At 39.3% G+C, this 18,021-nt stretch overlaps 1 protein-coding gene across 1 annotated transcript in view; it reads right to left on the reverse strand.

The window, feature by feature from the left end:
* Window positions 1-1,225: 1,225 nt before the first annotated feature.
* The window catches only part of sntg2 (syntrophin, gamma 2), a 74,862-nt gene continuing 58,066 nt past the window's right edge, over window positions 1,226-18,021 (reverse strand). Inside the window, exons 15-17 of the mRNA XM_068718038.1 lie at window positions 3,072-3,164; window positions 2,417-2,527; window positions 1,226-2,220 (exon numbers count right to left, since the gene is read on the reverse strand). Of these exons, the coding sequence (XP_068574139.1) occupies window positions 2,092-2,220; window positions 2,417-2,527; window positions 3,072-3,164 (333 nt within the window). The 3' untranslated portion in view covers window positions 1,226-2,091. The remainder of the gene's footprint in view (window positions 2,221-2,416; window positions 2,528-3,071; window positions 3,165-18,021) is intronic.

Consider the following 18,021-nt stretch of genomic DNA (forward strand, 5'->3'; position numbering starts at 1 on the left):
GATTCAGAGCTTATGTAAACATCATAAGACTAAAATTTGAAAATATTTAGCCCACAAATTTCATTAATAGCTAAGGAGGGTGAAGCTTCCAAAGGTTTGCCAAAAAAGGTTTGCCAAGCAGAGAGGGCTGGCCCCTATAAATCAAATGAATGTGACAACCATTGTCCTGTTATTAGATCAACAATAAAATATTAAGCAGTGCCACACCAATGTCATCAGTGGATCAAAAACAATCTAAAATGAACCGCCCTGGTGAAAGTACTAAACCCATCAGACAGGTTAAAGCATGCTAATCATTTTGAGCTCGTTCGAAACTATGACCTCCAGGCTCACGAACAGCCACTTTCAACTCTTACATTACTGGTTTCACTTGAAATGCAGCAAACTGTGTATGACTTTCCGTGAATACAGTGCAAAATGTGACATTTTAACAGTAGTGTTATATACCGATTTGACTTGGCAGGTGAATTTGAAACGGTCTTCAATAACATTTTTGAAACCGTTTATCTCCTGAAAGCCAATGTAATAAACTTCTCTGAATTGCGGCTGACAGTGTCTGCCATTTATGTCTATAAGATGCAGATACAGAGAGAAAACAATGCAAGCAGGGTGACGAATCACCACAGACGCCAGAGTTCAATATCTCCTGCAGTTACACCTCTAGCTTTAAACGCACCTTGTGATCGCTCACCAGCGGGAGGCCGTTTGGGGATCATCCTTCATGGTGCACTTCATGCAGCAACTCGTGTGTCAGTCTGCCTCCGTGGAGTTAAGACCAATGGGGACAGCATCTGTGTGATATGCTTTTCCGGCGAGTCACCTCTCAGTGACCAGATGCAGATAGAGACTTGTATAATCATCCCCAACCCAACAGCAGGAGTTCGGGGAAAAGGGGAATATTGTGAGATGGTGAGCTTAGACTGGAGGGTCTTGCCTGGTCCTGTCCAAAAGTAACAGAATCTGCCTTCCAGTACTTCTAAAGATCAGCACATTTTTTACTATATTACACATGAATGGGACAAGCTTATCGGTTAAAATCGGACAACCACCTTTAGATCCACTGCACACCCTCCACTGTCAAAGTTCAAACATACAGGGAGCTGTGACATGGGTCAGATGACAGGCAGTTGTGCTTTATGGGCAATTTATTGCATCACAGCATTGCATTTTCACAGTAAAACCATTATATAAACATACAGCTTGTCCAATGCATTAGAATGAGAGTTGATAAAAGTGTGTCTTTAATAATACTTTGAAGCTGTAATGTCACATTTCAGTGAAAGGTCCTCATTGCCTAGAGATATTGGAAACTCTTGCCTTTATTTGATTTAAAAAAAGATGGTCACAATAACACAAACATCATACAATTTAATCAGAGAAAATGTTGATTCAATTTAATGGTTATTTGGAGGCTTATTAGACTGCATTGTGGCGTTTGTGTTTTTCAGACATGAAAATATAAAGGAAAGTAAACAAGCGGAACTGGGAACAGAGAAAGGTTAGCTTTTTCATTACTGTTCAACTGTGAATTTGAAGTAAAGAAAATCCCTGTCAGAGCTCTTTCAAAAGCCCCCCCCCATGACAGTGAGCCAGCTTCAGATTCATTATGTCTGTGCAAAATGTACTGACTCACTAGATGTAGGTAGGGCATCATTATTCTTCATAGATACAGCACTAGCTGGGATTATCTGCTAAAAATAGTGGCAGCTTCAGTGTTTGGCGATTCGTGTCCTGTTGTCAAACGTATGGCAGTTCTACACCATATGGCAGCGCGGGCGCTGCCTTTCAAAGTGACAAGTAGACAAGAAGTAACCGCTGGGATTCCATGATGTAATGAGCAAAAAAAAAATATTAAAGAAAAGGAAAAACTGTTCATGAGTTTGGATTGTATTTTTGTCAAAAAATGAAACAACATCTTCATTCCACAGTTAATTCATATATTATCTACTTTTACAGTCTTTTACAAATATGTATTATTTTCAGTTCATACAAAAATAGCAAGAACAGTATGTACATATCAATTGGCTCTGTGCAGAAAATAAAATACTGCCGATATGCCACAGGTGCACATGACAATGAGGACGGGTCTTCTTAAGTGTTCATGTAATTTCCAGGGAGGCTTTGACTGCACATAAAGAGAGGGTCCATGGAGGCCACTTTGGCAGCGATAAAAGAATGTATACAGTGAAGGACGGCTGTTAGATTAGCAAACTCCAGTTCCTGAAAAAGAAGGACAGAGACGCATCAATATGTGCAAGATGTTTATATTTTAATATAAACACAATTTTCAAACTGAAGAAAACTGAAGTACAGCAGACACGACAGAATTGCCCATTAGCTCATTGGTATCAGTGAGCAAAAATTACAGCTCATTGTGTAATTTTGATGTAACAAAAAAGAAAGAAAGACTAATTACCTTCATCTCTATTTGGTTGCTTTCAACATTCTTGAAGAGGAGTTTTACCCTGGTTTTCCCATCATCAGAGGAGCCTTTAAGTTGAGAGAACTTATATCGCCACAGTGCGGTCTAAACGGGAGGGAGGGGATTATAAAACCCAGCAGCACAGGGATTTCAATAATGAGTACAAGATTTAAATACCACGTCTTACTACGGAGAGAACTGCATGATCAAGACCTGACAGTTCAATGTGTAATAGTACTTTGAGGAACTGTACAGTTTATGACAAAAGCGTATTAGTACTTTAGAAATCAGTGCTGTGACATTCTTGCAGCGATTAAATGGACAGAAAATGTGCCGACTCAAAATGAGACAAAGCTGGCCAAATAATCTAAAAATGGCACACCATTCTCTGAGATACAGTTACTCTCCACTTTATTCTGGAAAGTCCATTGTGCAAAATTGGTGATGCTGGAAAGTCTCTATTTTTTAATTATGTGGCTATAAAATTAAGAAATACATTTTCAAACACAATGGAAGCCTTTTGAGTAAGGACACATGATGGGTATCAATACAGAAAAAAAAGATGTCAAACTGCATTTTCAGGAGCTATTAAGGGAAGAACAGTACAGAATCCAGATGTCAACAATAATTGAACTGAGTAATACTTCACCTTTGAAGTGCCTTCTGAGCAGGTGAACCCCGATCCAAAATCGATGGTGAAGCACAGCACATTCCCCTGGCTGCTGCACATGTAGCTTTTGGACTGTGGAGAGAGAATCGATAACAATTAATATGTAGATTTTTATAATTCTGTGATGACATACTGTGGATATACTGTGGAACATTTCTCTGTATGAGCATCCAAGACAACAGCCATACATAAAGACAACAGAAGCACAAATTACATGTTACTTCTAACTATGGCTGTACTGTATGTAAATAAATAATATCTTCATTTCCACATTCCCAATTTGTGCTGGTGAATGCAGCCCACTATTGGCAAGGGGATGAATTCACAATTCACTTGGTATTCATCCTACATCGCCGTCTTAGCACTCATTTACTGTCCTCTTTGATAACACAGAAAATAGGCTTTGCTCCTTCATAGCAGGAGAAGCACAGGTGTAACTAATATCATTAGCAACGGCTCCATTCTCTTTATGTGTCTCGGTAAGCCCAGCCAGTGAGGCAGCATTCAAAATCACAGGGCCAGCTAACTGGCACACCTGAGTGGAATGCAGCCAGTATTATTAATATTAAGGTGTTATTAGTTAACAAGTCTATGATGAAGTTTTGTTTCACTGAATAATCAGGCTGTGACCACTCAGAAATTACTTGTATAATGATCCTTAAAAGGCTTGGTGACTGGTCTCACCGGCATTTGAAACGGCAAAATGTCAGCGACTTAAACTAATTTTAATGGAATTAACTTAGGTGAACAACACTGACGGATAAAGTTGCACCGTTTACCAATAGAAAGCCGTTTCGGCAGAACTGAAGCGTCCAAAGCGGATGAAGCTATCAAAGGTTGCTAGTAGTGTTGCTACATCCATTTTTTTTACCTTAACAACCAAGCAAAGAAGCTCGCTAACTGACAGTTAGGACGTCGAGCTAACTAACTGACGGTTAGTTAGCCGAGCTAACAAGCCGAGCTAGCTTGTCAACAAGCCGAGCAAGCTTGTTGTTAGCTGGGTTAGCTGGAATATTAGCACAGAAATCTTTCTCACAGCAGAAACTTTGACGCAGCTGTTACTATTGACAATAACAATGGCTTTATTGTGATTAGGTGTTCCCTTGAGAGTGACAGCGAGCCAGCATGCACGATGCCAGGAATCTGACAATCAACAATGTCTTTCACGGAAAAATCTGAGGAGTCATTAATTAATTTATTTATTTAGGTCATTGTGACTCACTACTGCGAGCATATTAGCACCTGGCAAGCTAACTGCTAAGGCGCCCTAGGTAGCGCCTTAACAGTTAGCTTGCCAGCCACAGTAATGTACCAATTAGCACCGTGAGTAGTCCCTACAAAAAATAATGAAAACGCCAAAAATCTCCAACATCAACAATGGATCGTAACTCCGTGTATTGTTGTTCATAGCACTGAGTCAAATTACACAGAGCTACTGGAAACCCAAATCAATTCCTGGCAGACGTCAACAGTCTTTGATCCTCTTGTTCCTTTTGTGTACCGTGATAATTAATCATCCTAAACCAGTTTGGCACCCTCGAATCAGCAATGTCAAAGCAAGTTATTGGATTTTAGGGTGAATTGAATTCTTTAATAGATATCTCTCATTGCCGCAGGATTTGAAATGCAAGTGTTATTTGCAAAAAGGTAAAGACCAATGATACCAACAGTAAAAATATGACATTGTATTATATTATATTCTGAAAAATCAAATCAAAAAAGAGCAGTTATATGGGAACCCATTATGCACAAAGCAATCAGTGTAATGTACTAAATATCCATCGTCTCATCCAGCTCTGTGTTGTTATAACGAGATGCTGTTAGCGTCATGAAACGTCAGACAGAACGAGTTTGTTTAAAATTGTAGTTTCTGCTCATAAAATTCTTTGTGTTTATACTCACTTTACTTTGCTCATGTATACATTTTCCCTGTGTTCACCTAAGAGTTCATTTTAAAGTGGCAGTCTGACACGTTAGGCTTTGAAGGGCTGATAACAAGAGCAAATCTGATGTTTTGTCCCGCAAGAGCCGTCAGCAAAAGCAGCATCCTGTGCAGCTTCCTGATAATGTCAAGACGCATGACGGAAGAAATCCATTTTGGACGGCATAAATCCTTTACATTCATTCTGCTGCTGCAATGCAAACAAGCATTTGTCTCACAATTCTTTCTTACAGGTCTTTTGAAAAGCACTGATGTGTAAGCGTTCTACTCTCCATGGAGCAATATCCCTCTAAAGGCTTTTCTTGCCACATGACTTTTTTTTTTGTCCTCCACTCCGCTGGAATACCAAGAAGTGTATTCTGATTTTCTGTTTGTGTTGTATATGGCTTTTATTCCCTTTTTTTTTTATTTCACTTGAGAACACAGCAGGGACATGGTGATTTCAATTACAGAGTGCAGTGTGCAGTGAATACGGCGAGGGACTGTACAGTCCTTTCAGTGGAAGTGTTTTCTCCTCACAAACCTCAACCCCCCTCCCTGTCTTTAGTGGTGTTGTGAATTCAGCTGTGACAGGGATAAGAAACAGTGGCAGGCCAGCCGCTAAGTTCTTCCTGTCACCAAATGCAAGACTATGTTGTGACATGGTGAACTGTGACTACACTGCACTAATTGGAAAGGATTTTCCTGGGAGAATTAGCAACAGGAAATATACTTTTTGAGAACATCTCCGTAGCCAAGTCTGACGGAAGTAAGGGCATGTGTGGGGAATTATTAAAAACAAGACGGGTATTAGAAAAAAAATGATTCTCACAAAGTGTGTAGTGTGCAGTACTTGTAATTTGGTCACAAAGAGTGAGAGGAGATAAAAGGTAAGGGAGGTAGTTGAGGTAGGGATCTAGGATGCGAGGCCCTCCGCTGCATCTTTTGAGATTTTGGTCAGAAATCCTCAAAAGGAAAGTTACTAAATACATATTGATACAAACACCAGCGCCAACTGAACACGAAGCTGAAGAGCTGTGAGGTGTGGTCAGAAGGGTGCGCTGTCCCAACAGCCATTGTGCACTCAACACATCGATTCTTCTGTGATTTAGTACCTGGTGTGACGATCCCTCCCTTTCACTAGCGGTCTGTGTCCTGTTTGTCTCTTTCTGTCTTTCAGGTTGTTGCTCGCCAGCTGATGGGACACACCTGAGCCTGGTGTGAGTGCCAGGTATAAAGACTCGGCACCTTAACAGAGATGGCTCCCCCTCTTTTCTGCCTCCTATGGATGACACAGCTGCTTATTTGTCTCGTTTGGTTATTTGTTCTGTAAATAAATGTCTATTTATTGTTTTTAACTCGTCTCCCTTATGTTGTAGCCTTTGAGCCAGGTTGTGGTGAAAGTCGATATGGCCTGTTGTTGTCCACAAATACTACTAGCTTTGTTTAAAAGTAAAAACTGGTTGGGCCGGTGTGAACTCTTCTTTGACAATGGTAGCACAAACCTTTGGTGAAACCAAAGGAACCATTGTCTACTAAAGTTACGTAACGTAATTTATGTAACAGCTGTACTTATTTGAACCCAAGCCATGATCTTTTCTTAAAACTAACCAAATCCCTTTTGTTTGAATGAAGTTAACCTCAAAACTGCGACAGTGGGTCCTTATGTGACAATTTTGGAATAAGAACGGCGTTAAGTGACACGCAGAAAGCTCGATTTCGTGGCAACAACAGTACTAGCACAGGAACTGTAGATGTAGATATAGCGATACATTGCTTTGCTCCTGCGCCCAAACTCCTGTCTATTTCTACAAACTGGGTCTTTTGAGGTGGTGTTGTATGAGGTACTTCTCCATAGTCAGTGTATTACGTCGGTATTCATGCCCACAAACTATCCTTTTAAAACACTGAATTGTTCGCACCTGTGTTCTTGCAATGATAAATCCCTTTGTCCCAGTAAATAGAAAGCGGGTGCCTAATTCGCATAGATAAATGCCCTGCTAATCCACATCATAGGGCATGAGACTGCAGGTCTGTGTGTACACATGGAAATTGAAAAGAAGAAGAAGTTAAGAGAATCAAGTAAAGAATGCCTTAACTAAAGTCTAAGGAGGAAAACATAAAGTATACATACATATATTCAATAGCTCTGAAGTGGAGGTACTTCTGCAACAACCAAAGAAGTACTCGTCACTCTCTGCAAATAGATCTACATGGTCCTGGAAAATGTGTTCCCTCCTCAGAGCATAATCTGCGACATCTTGCAGCAGCAGCAGCGAATATGTCATTGTGTGACTATGCTTAGGGTGCTGAAATAGGCCTACTTTGGGCCTATAAATAACATGGTCACCAATGCATGGTTCCCAATTAACATAAGTGATATGCATTGAGGTGTAAGTATAATTTCTCAAGAACGATCGTGAATGAGGCCTATATTGATTATAGCCACTTTAAGAGAAAATATGCTACATTAAACAAAACGTATAAGTTAGAAGAGCTCAGATTGTCCTCTCTCTAGCAGGAGTGTTCTACTGACTATTTCAAAAGACAAAGGGAGAGGGATCTTAGCCAGAAGACCCCGAAAGAGAAAAATGGCTGCTTACTGCGCACTAAAAGACCCCATCAATGCCATGTTGGGTTTCTACCAAAAAAGAAGAAGAAAAAAAAAAAGAAATAGGGCAAAAGAGAGGGAAAACGCAGGCTGGACAGTTTTGTCAGTTATACCCCCTACTTCTACTTCATCAGCAATGTTTATGTAATGCTCACATCCAGTCAATTTGAAGGTCATCCTAAGTTGGACTGTGTTGAGTGTTTCCTCAGAAGCCACAGGAGACTAGCCTAATTGGCTGGAGAACATAGAATCACAAGCAAATTGAAATGCTTCATCGCTTTCCCAAAGGAAGGTGTCCCACATTTGCATCATTAAAGACTGAAACAATGCTTCATTATAATATTTCATACTTTTATACAGATAAAGGGGGGGGGGGGGGGACTTCCCATGCAGATTTGATTTAGTAAGAAGTGTACTTACTTCAGAGTACGGAGTTATTAAACACCGCTTTTATCATTGATGTGTGTTTATGCTTGTATTCCAGAAGCACAAATCATTCAAATACACCAAGAAGCCCAATATTAGCATATTAGACACCAATCTGATATCATAAATGTGGAATCTAAATATTTGTTTCATTATATTTATTATTTATATTTAACATAAATCAAACGCTTGTCAATCTGGTTGCCTAGACTGGATTTAAATATGCCCTAAATGTCACTTGCAACTTGACAGCTGACATTTATGTCACATCCAGAGTGGATTCATCCCCATTAGCTGGCTATGAGCTAACCATGTGACTGCAGCTTCAAACACTCCTCCATGTTATCATTTTCCCCTTTGAAGCGAATGTTGTGTGGAGCAGCAGAGGAGTTCTACATTGGGACTTGATATTGTTGCAGTGAAAGAGGGTAAGGTGTCCATTCTGCATCCATCCAGCTGCTTGTTTTTGCCTCTGTGCTAGAAAAAAAACAACCCACACCAGTTAATGTATAAGTCCAGGGCTTTGCTGTTGACAACAAGTGATGTAAACGGATTAACATTTCCTAAACACATATCCAACCAGTTCGCTTGGATTTTCTAGCTGGCTTTCTTCCCCTCACTCAGGAGGTGATCCTTCATCCAGGACTCTTATCTTGGTGAGTGCCTTGCTCCTGTGCTTCTTTATTATCCTACTCTACCGGATCCATATATCATGTAGCACAAGGTGCACAGAGGAGACAAAACCTGGACAATCTATTTAATGTTAAGTTTAGGATTCACTGCCAAGTTCACAATCTAATCTTAACGTGGCAGTACCGAATATAATATATTTCACCACCGACATTCTCATTAATGATAATAAGCTAAACTGCATTATTTTATGGAAACTTGGCTAGCGTCCGACAGAAAAGCTTCGCTTACCACCCAACTCCAACTTCGCACAAACAAAGGAAAGTATAACATTTTAGTTTTCATAAAGGTCCCCTACATGGATTACCATTGACGTATTATTGGAATGTTACTCCTGTCAAGACCGCTGGGCTTTGAAGCCAATTTGACATAGTGGCTAAAACTGTGACTTTACAACTTCCGGGTCGGTCACATGATGCCATTGAGTGCAAACAAAACTACCTCCTACAGACTTACATTGGGAAATATTATTTTATTCGTTATCTCCTAAAAGTTATGAACTTCGCAAATTGCCAGTGTTATATTCCCTCGCATAATGAACTGCCTCATTCATGTGAATGAGCCAAGACCGAGCGGTTGGGAGGCAGGGTTAAAGGAAAGGCTATTGTTCTCGCTCTATGGTGCGAAGCAGTGTGGAAGATGCAGGTAAGTTTATACCCGGCAGTCCAACTTTTTTTTGATTTGATGCGCCATCGAGTCACTTCATATATGACCGGGGCCTCGCTTCCAAAACTATATCCAGTTGTCTTTAGACATCCATGTCAATTATGTTGCTCTGAAGTGCAATTGTGTGAGATAATTCCTTCAAACATCGACTGCATATGGAGTTATTAACAAAGCATTGTGAAATGGCTGACCCATAAAGTCTGAATTTACAGCTCTTAAAAGGCCGATCCGTCCTCTTTCCGTGGTTGGTGTGTTAGCGTTTTTGGTCATGCACAGTGCTCAGAAAAATGACAGTATGCAGAGCTTGGATAGTGAAGTGCCCACAGAGTGTTGCATGAGGGAAATGCAATGTGCTCCGATTTTCTAACTGTAGTTAGAAAATCTACAACACATGTATTAAGTATTTTGTTCAGTGATTCGCCTTTTTATAATGACAGCGCGCTACCACAGCCTGTTGGTGGTCACAGGTGGAGTGGTTCATGTCAACATTGTTTCCACCGATTCCAATCATGCAAACGTCTAGAGAGCGCAACCACACAAATTAAATATTGAAACTGTTGAGTTTGAGCTGTAACAGTTATGAAGTGGAAAATGATTTGTTCCTCATACATGCTGAAGAAAAGAGGTCAATGTGAGGCCAATACATTAATTTGAATTATTATCCGTTCTTTATGACTCATTACAGTATATTTAGGGTGTCTACTGTAATGGCCATTACACTGAGTCTTCCTAAGCCCCATTTAGGACTCTCTCATCAAATGTATTGGCGACAAGTCTGGATGCCTCCCTTTTGAAAATTGAGCCTTTTCTCGCCTTTATTTGGATTATCCAAGTAACACCAGCTACAGTCAAACCCCACACATGCACATAATCCTACAATGCAGCTAACTAGGACGCTAGGGACTGTACTGGAATGAGAAATATTTACAGTATTCATTTTCTAATCCAGCATCCTCGTCCCTCTGATATTTTCTGCCGTGCTTGGCATTTTTGTACTTAAGTTCTGGTGACTCAGAGTAACTTTACACAAAATGTACTTTTCCACCTTGACCTGATTCCAATGGGCCAAGCTGGAATGGTCTCTTTGCTGCCCCTTGTGGCTGACGGAAGGAATATACCCACTGCTACTCAAATAAATGCATCATGGGATGAAGACACTTCAGCCGAACGTATATTAAACTGCTCAATTTTAACAGTTCGCCCTTAAATGGAATATAAATTGATCAACAGAACTAACCCAAGAAACTAAATTGCTAAGGTCAGTCCGACACAACAGGTGGAAAACTAGAGTTTACATCCATGTCTGTCTGAATTGTCGTCGCTTCATATTTTTTATATACATAAATTGGCATCATTAGCATAGGAATTCTTGAGTTTTGGCGAAAAATGTTGTGACCACCAAATTCTAAACGGTTCATCCTTGAGTCCAAGTATACGTTTGTGTCAAATTTGAAGACAGTTGTGCAAGACATTCAAAAAGATATTGTGAAAATGGGACGGACGTGAGACCACAGTGACATTAACCGGCAACAATATAATCAGTTCTTCCTTGAGTCTAAGTGGACAGTTGTGCCCAATTTGAACAAATTCCCCCATTTCTTAGATAATGCGTTCACGAGAATGGACAACTTGAAAACAAAGCCTCTGGCCACGGCTGTCACTTGTACACTTAAAAAATGTCATGTTGCTGTATATAAAACATATAGGTACCCTCTCAATGAGGCAGTTTTAAAGCATTAGCAGTTAGCAGAATTAATGGAGAATGTAATTAACTCAAGTAGAATTATGACTCTAAACTCTCAGTGACCAAACGGATTATACATAGATCCTAAAACTCTGAGATTGACGTTTTTTTTGTTAAAGAACCTGTGTCCTGTGCTAGAGTCAACCATGCTGCTGGCTGACCCCACAAGACAACTGGTAAAGTAGGAAGCCATTTAATTATATCTGATTCCCATGTTGACCCGGAAAGGATTTCAGTGTGCTAGTGATTCAAATATCAACTGACAGGTGCTCTGCGTTGTATTATTTATAAATGTCCCTATTTAAGGGTCCTGAGTACCAAAGCCCCCAGGCTTTGTAGCATTTTTAGCCATTATCTTTGGTTGGCCGCACTTGAGGGGTAAAAAGGGTGGGAATAGGGTAAAATTATTAAAAGGCACCGTCGGCCATTTCAGGGAGAGTCTGACCTGACATGTGGCATACTTTCTTTATTCCTGAATACAATGTGTGGTCATGGCAATGTGCAAGCTTCAAAAGCTAATACCCCAAAAATATTTTAGCAAACAAGCTTACACCCATGCTTACAGTAGGTGACTCGATTCATATAAATAACAGTCCAATTTTACCAATTAATTTACTAAGTTTTGCTAATGTTTTTTTGGTTCTATGATGAGTGTAATTCATTATGGCCATGGTAGGTAAGTCTGGATGGACCGTAGAGTGTATACTAAAATACATGGTGGAGATAGACTCTGTTCACTATTGCATTTAAATAATGTAACACTTTATACTCTTTAATTTAAATAATTAAGTTAATTTAATAGCAGTGTGTCGGGAAACATATTGCTGTTACAGCAATATATTGTATCCTTCTAAAATACATATTTTCCATTACTGTATATTTCTATTATATGCCCCTTCTACTCCTTTGTTAATTTGTTTTATTACACTCTTTATTTCGATACACATTAAACAATTTCACTGTAAAATAACGGTAACTTACTGGCAGCAGGGACGCAAGTAATTTATTCGTTTTCTTTATGGTGAAGCTACCGTAATTAGTTTTACGGTATCTTACCATATACTGGATTACAGTATGTGATAGTAGGATAACTGGGTTTTATGGTGATGTTACGATATATGCCAGAATGCTACCGCTTATTTGTAATACAACCCAATACTTTTGCATTTAATTCCCAACAAATAAAAGAATAACAATAGACATTCAATACATAATTGTTACAGTTTAATATGTTCTCAAGACAAATAAAAAAGGGACATTTGTATTACATCGCAAAACTCGTACTGCATGTTTGGAAGAAAACAAATAAAATCATAAAATCTTTAATGACTAGTAAATAATAACCTCAGACTGTAGCGCCAAGATCGAAACGTGGCGGATGGTGTGCTACTGCAGTTCAGCGCTATGTATCTATCCCTAGAGTGGTATGCCAGTACTTTTCCAATGGCACACCGTTTGCTGAAGGCAGGTGCCGCTGTCCACTGTCAGACAGGCACACCAGTGCCGTCTCTTGACACATACGCACATTTAATGTGAATTGGTTTGATTCACGAGCATTTATGCTGTAAATGTACTTTATTGACAAAGTAGCGCAACACAGCGTCTTACAACCTATTGACTTGGAGATATATACACAGTATATGTATGTATCATACCACTGATATTCAACAAGCACATACCATTAATATGAACTTTCAAGCGGCACCTACCTTCAGGAAATGGTGTGCCGTTGGAAAAGTACTGGCATACCACTCTAGGGATAGGTACCTACCGCTGAACTACATTGGCATTCCATCGGCCACTTTTTGATCTCGGCGTCAATCCCTCAGTGAAACACTGAATTAAAATAGCATTAAGAGCAGTGTAATAGAACTTCACCACAGTCTAGCTTGTTAACAAGTCTTATACACATTTATAGTTAACTGCTTGAACTCACACATGAATGAAAACAATAAGGAGAGAGAGCACCTTTAAAGAGGACTTGACTGCAGCGTCTGGCTGGTATCCTCAATCTCTGATGACGAGTGACTGTAAAACAAACAAAATAAAAACTTTAGAAACACAATGTTCTGAACGTTACATCTTAACACTGTAATTGGTGATTAACTTTATTTATGTTACCTTAACTTGCTATGCTGTTAGCTAGCTAACCTTTCTAAGGCTAATTTAGCTTGAGCTAGCTAACGTTACAGAGCTAACGTTAGCTCCGCCAATATTACCAACCTAATGTAATGAAACAGACCGAGTGAAACATTATCTGAGATGGTAACAGTAACAATCATGAAGACAAAACAATAATGGAGACTTTGAATTTCGGGTGATAAGCATAACTTTACCTCGGCTCCTCGGTTGACCTCCACATGGCTGTTGCTCAGAAGGATGAACTGAAGCTGTTGTGTCCAAAGTCACGTTCACGAGCAGTCGGTCACGTCTTGTCACTCAAAAATGACTTTTAGGCAATGAGCAGTTTGAATAATAAAAAATATTCTTTCATCATTAACACATTAACCTACAATAGACCGTACGGTGTACTGTAGATGGATCGTGATTCACTGAACTTGTATAGAGAAGAGTATTTCCACCACTTCACAGAAATTACTGTATTACGCTGATAAATTACAGTAGTCTGCTGTTATAGTTAATTGACGGCATTTGACTTTTAATTTACATGTGAGGGATGAACATTTAACTGTATGTTAGTTATTATGAAGTACTGTAAAATACCGTTGAAAATCCACCGTAAATATCCAGCAATTCATTACAGTGATTTTGTGTTATCGATATAATTTAGTGTTATTGTCCGAGTTGTAATATAAGTTTGTGTCTTATGCATTAATTACGCATTTGCAAGTAGTCTCTTGTCCTGTCTGGTGCGTTATCTTTCTTGTATTCTTAAATGTTCAATAAAAAGTTGATTACAAACATTTATATATATTTGTAGAGATTAAATGTAAGCTATTATTTGTTTACAATCGTCTCATGTGTGTATTCCCAAAATGTACAGCCTTTAACGCATCTGTGGTAGCACTTTGTTTAGCAGCATATAATTACCCGAGCTAAACATCTTGATTAGTCTATAAGGCTAATCCATGGATCGGCTTTTGTGTAATTTGACCCATGTGACCATGTAAGTGGGATAGAAGTTGCACTTAATTAGTGTTGAAGGATAATTTAACGTTTTCATTATCATAAACATGTAGCTTCAGAGCATTGTTGCTCAATACACACAGAGGGCAAGAATACTTCTTTATCAAGTCCTACCATTTTGGTTTTAAGATTCAGTTAAATATGTGTTTTTTTTAAATATATATCCTTAAACCTTATTTACTTATTTTACTTTTACTTATTTTATTCACAACATCAGCTGCACTATGCGATTCACATTTGGCTGTACCGAATTCTAAACCAACATTTGATGTTCATCGATCCTTTTAATGTACATATTTATTCTGTTTAAACTCTGTGTTTATGCACAGTTGCAGACAAGGACACACATGTCACATGATCAGTAATATAGCTCCTCCACACACATGCAGAGTGGAGCAGAGTAGAGACAGGTGAAGTGAAAATAGCGTTGTCGATACCGGTTACAAACAGGCTCGGTAGCAATCCAACAGCAATCTAACAGAACCATAAATTACAATTCTATAGTGACGTGCAGATTGCAACTATAGCCTTAGGTCTCTGATAAATAGCAGAAGGGTTGCGGTTGTGTCAATTAAGACATCCTTATGGAAGAAAATATTAGTTACATCCTCTAAAATATGAACATAGGGAGCAGCAGAAACCACATGAAACCATCTTAAAATATACACTAAGCAACATTTGACAAGACAGCAGATTAAAGTGCTAAAATGCCCCCTTTTTTTAAAGAATTCAAGTTTAAGACCCTTTTGCTTTGGCTTCACGTGTCAGAACTGGAGATTGCTGCCTGGTATTTGTGCAAAAGGAACGCAAACATAACAATATTGATTGTTTCACAAGCTAAAAGTTTAGTTCCGTTTCCTCTGTCAAGTTTATACCTAGTTTTTGGATTCGCTGCTTAATTGTCTCACATTATTTGCCGCAGGGACATTACTAAGCGAATGGAAACATTCATAATTATGCAACTAAAAGCACCTTCTTTCCCTATCATCTAAGTGAATTGAAATCGAAAACACTCATACATCGTTACAATACATAGAGCCAACAGAGCCAACTAGCCAACAGACCAGGGTGCGGCTCTCTGAGTCGTAGAAAATAATTCATTTGGGTGAGCGGCAGGCAGATGATTTGTGCGCACACACGAATTCAGATGACATCAGAGCCGAAATACAAATTTCTATACCACAACAACAACAACAACAAAAAACATTTTTTCTATTTTTATTTTGGGTGATGACATTCAAAGCTTCATTTGTAAACCTCAAGAGAAGCTTTGAATGTAAAAAAAAAATGGCATTTGGTACAGCCCTACACACCAAACATCTGTTTATAATGTCCATACCATAATCTATAAAAATACATTTCTTGCCCATCTTAGGTACAATTGATTGCATGGGTGTGATTTCATATGAAATACCTCAGGCTATCAACTTTGCTGGATTCCCTGCTGTGTACATACCTCCTAAGTGAATAAAGCCTGGTGAATCATAATGGAAGCTTTGAAAAAAGAAATCACGTACAGTTGTGGTCAAAAGTTTACATACACTTGTAAAGAACATAATGTCATGGCTCTCTCGAGTTTCCCCGTTATTTCTACAACTCTGATTTTTCTCTGATAGAGTGATTGGAACAGATACTTCTTTGTCACAAAAACCAGTCATGAAGTTTGGTTCTTTCATGACTTTATTATGGGTTAACAGAAAAAGTGATCAAATCTGCTGGGTCAAAAATATACATACAGCAGTGCTAATATTTGGTTACATGTCCCTTGGCCATTTTCACTTCAATTAGGCGCTTTTGGTAGCCATCCACAAGCTTCTGGCAAGCTTCTCGTTGAATCTTTGACCACTCCTCTTGACAGAATTGGTGCAGTTCAGTTAAATTTGATGGCTTTCTGACATGGACTGGTTTCTTCAGCATTGTCCACATGTTCTCAATGGGATTTAAGTCAGGACTTTGGGAAGACCATTCTAAAACCCTAATTCTAGCCTGATTTAGCCATTCCATTACCACTTTTGATGTGTGTTTGAGGTCATTGTCCTGTTGGAACACCCAACTGCGCCCAAGACCCAACCTTCGGGCTGATGATTTTAGGTTATCTTGAAGAATTTGAAGGTAATCCTCCTTCTTCATTATCCCATTTACTCTCTGTAAAGCACCAGTTCCATTGGCAGCAAAACAGCCCCACAGCATAATACTACCACCACCGTGCTTGACGGTAGGCATGGTGTTCTTGGGGTTAAAGGCCTCACCTTTTCTCCTCCAAACATATTGCTGGGCATTGTGGCCAAACAGCTCGATTTTTGTTTCGTCTGACCACAGAACTTTCCTCCAGAAGGTCTTATCTTTGTCCATGTGATCAGCAGCGAACTTCAGTCGAGCCTTAAGGTGCCGCTTTTGGAGCAAGGGCTTCCTTCTTGCACGGCAGCCTCTCAGTCCATGGAGATGCAAAACACGCTTGACTGTGGACACTGACACCTGTGTTCCAGCAGCTTCTAATTCTTGGCAGATCTGCTTTTTGGTGGTTCTCGGTTGACTCTTCACCCTCCTGACCAATTTTCTCTCAGCAGCAGGTGATAGCTTGCGTTTTCTTCCTGATCGTGGCAGTGACAAAACAGTGCCATGCACTTTATACTTACAAACAATTGTTTGCACTGTTGCTCTTGGGACCTGCAGCTGCTTTGAAATGGCTCCAAGTGACTTTCCTGACTTGTTCAAGTCAATGATTTGCTTTTTCAGATCCATGCTGAGCTCCTTTGACTTTCCCATTGTAGCGTTTGTGGGCGTTTGTATCCAATGAGCCCTATTTAAATGGCCTCAGAGAAGTCACCAGCTGTAGTCACTCATAATCACTCACAAGAAGTTAAGAGGCCATGCTATGAAGCTCATTTCATTGACACAACTTTCTAAGTCACCAAAATTGCTAATTCATGTTGCTGTATGTATATTTTTGACCCAGCAGATTTTGTCACTTTTTCTGTTAACCCATAATAAAGTCATGAAAGAACCAAACTTCATGAATGTTTTTTGTGACAAAGAAGTATCTGTTCCAATCACTCTATCAGAGAAAAATCAGAGTTGTAGAAATAACTGGAAACTCAAGAGAGCCATGACATTATGTTCTTTACAAGTGTATGTAAACTTTTGACCACAACTGTATATATTCCACTTGTTACTACGGGAAGGAGGTATTTCCCAGTTGTATTCACAGAAGCAAATATGTACAGAAAGAAGCATCAAGGTATCTGAGTATTTGAGCGATCCAAATCATGACGGTAAAAATAGCAATAGCACGTTACACACAGGTATCAAGGTGTAATAAATTGCACGCAGGCTTATTGAACTGCAGCGCAGAGTGCTGTGTTGGGCCCCGCATGCGAGTGCTAGACAGTAAATGGAAGCATAGTTAAGTAAGTAATGAAAATTGAAACACAATCGAACACAAATACAGCAAACCCTAGAAAAATAAGGCTCACATTTTCCAGTGAGTGTTCATGTTTGAGGCTTTTGATGGACACGACACAGCTGCTGCTGAGAACTGCTTAACAATGCACTCTCCACGAGAGTTGATCGCCTTTACACATTAAACATGTTTGCTTAAGTGGTAATTTAATGGCTCATTGATGTGAGGACCAATTCTTTAGGTTACTCCGGCTAAAAAACATGTTAAGTAACAATATTTATGGAAACAGAGCACTGCCTAGCTTTGCATTTTAAACTCAATCAA

This window comes from Cebidichthys violaceus, unplaced genomic scaffold, assembly GCF_023349555.1.
Source record: "Cebidichthys violaceus isolate CVI_PGR_0920_01 unplaced genomic scaffold, fCebVio1.0.p SCAF_22, whole genome shotgun sequence".
Classification (NCBI taxonomy): Eukaryota; Metazoa; Chordata; class Actinopteri; order Perciformes; family Stichaeidae; genus Cebidichthys; species Cebidichthys violaceus.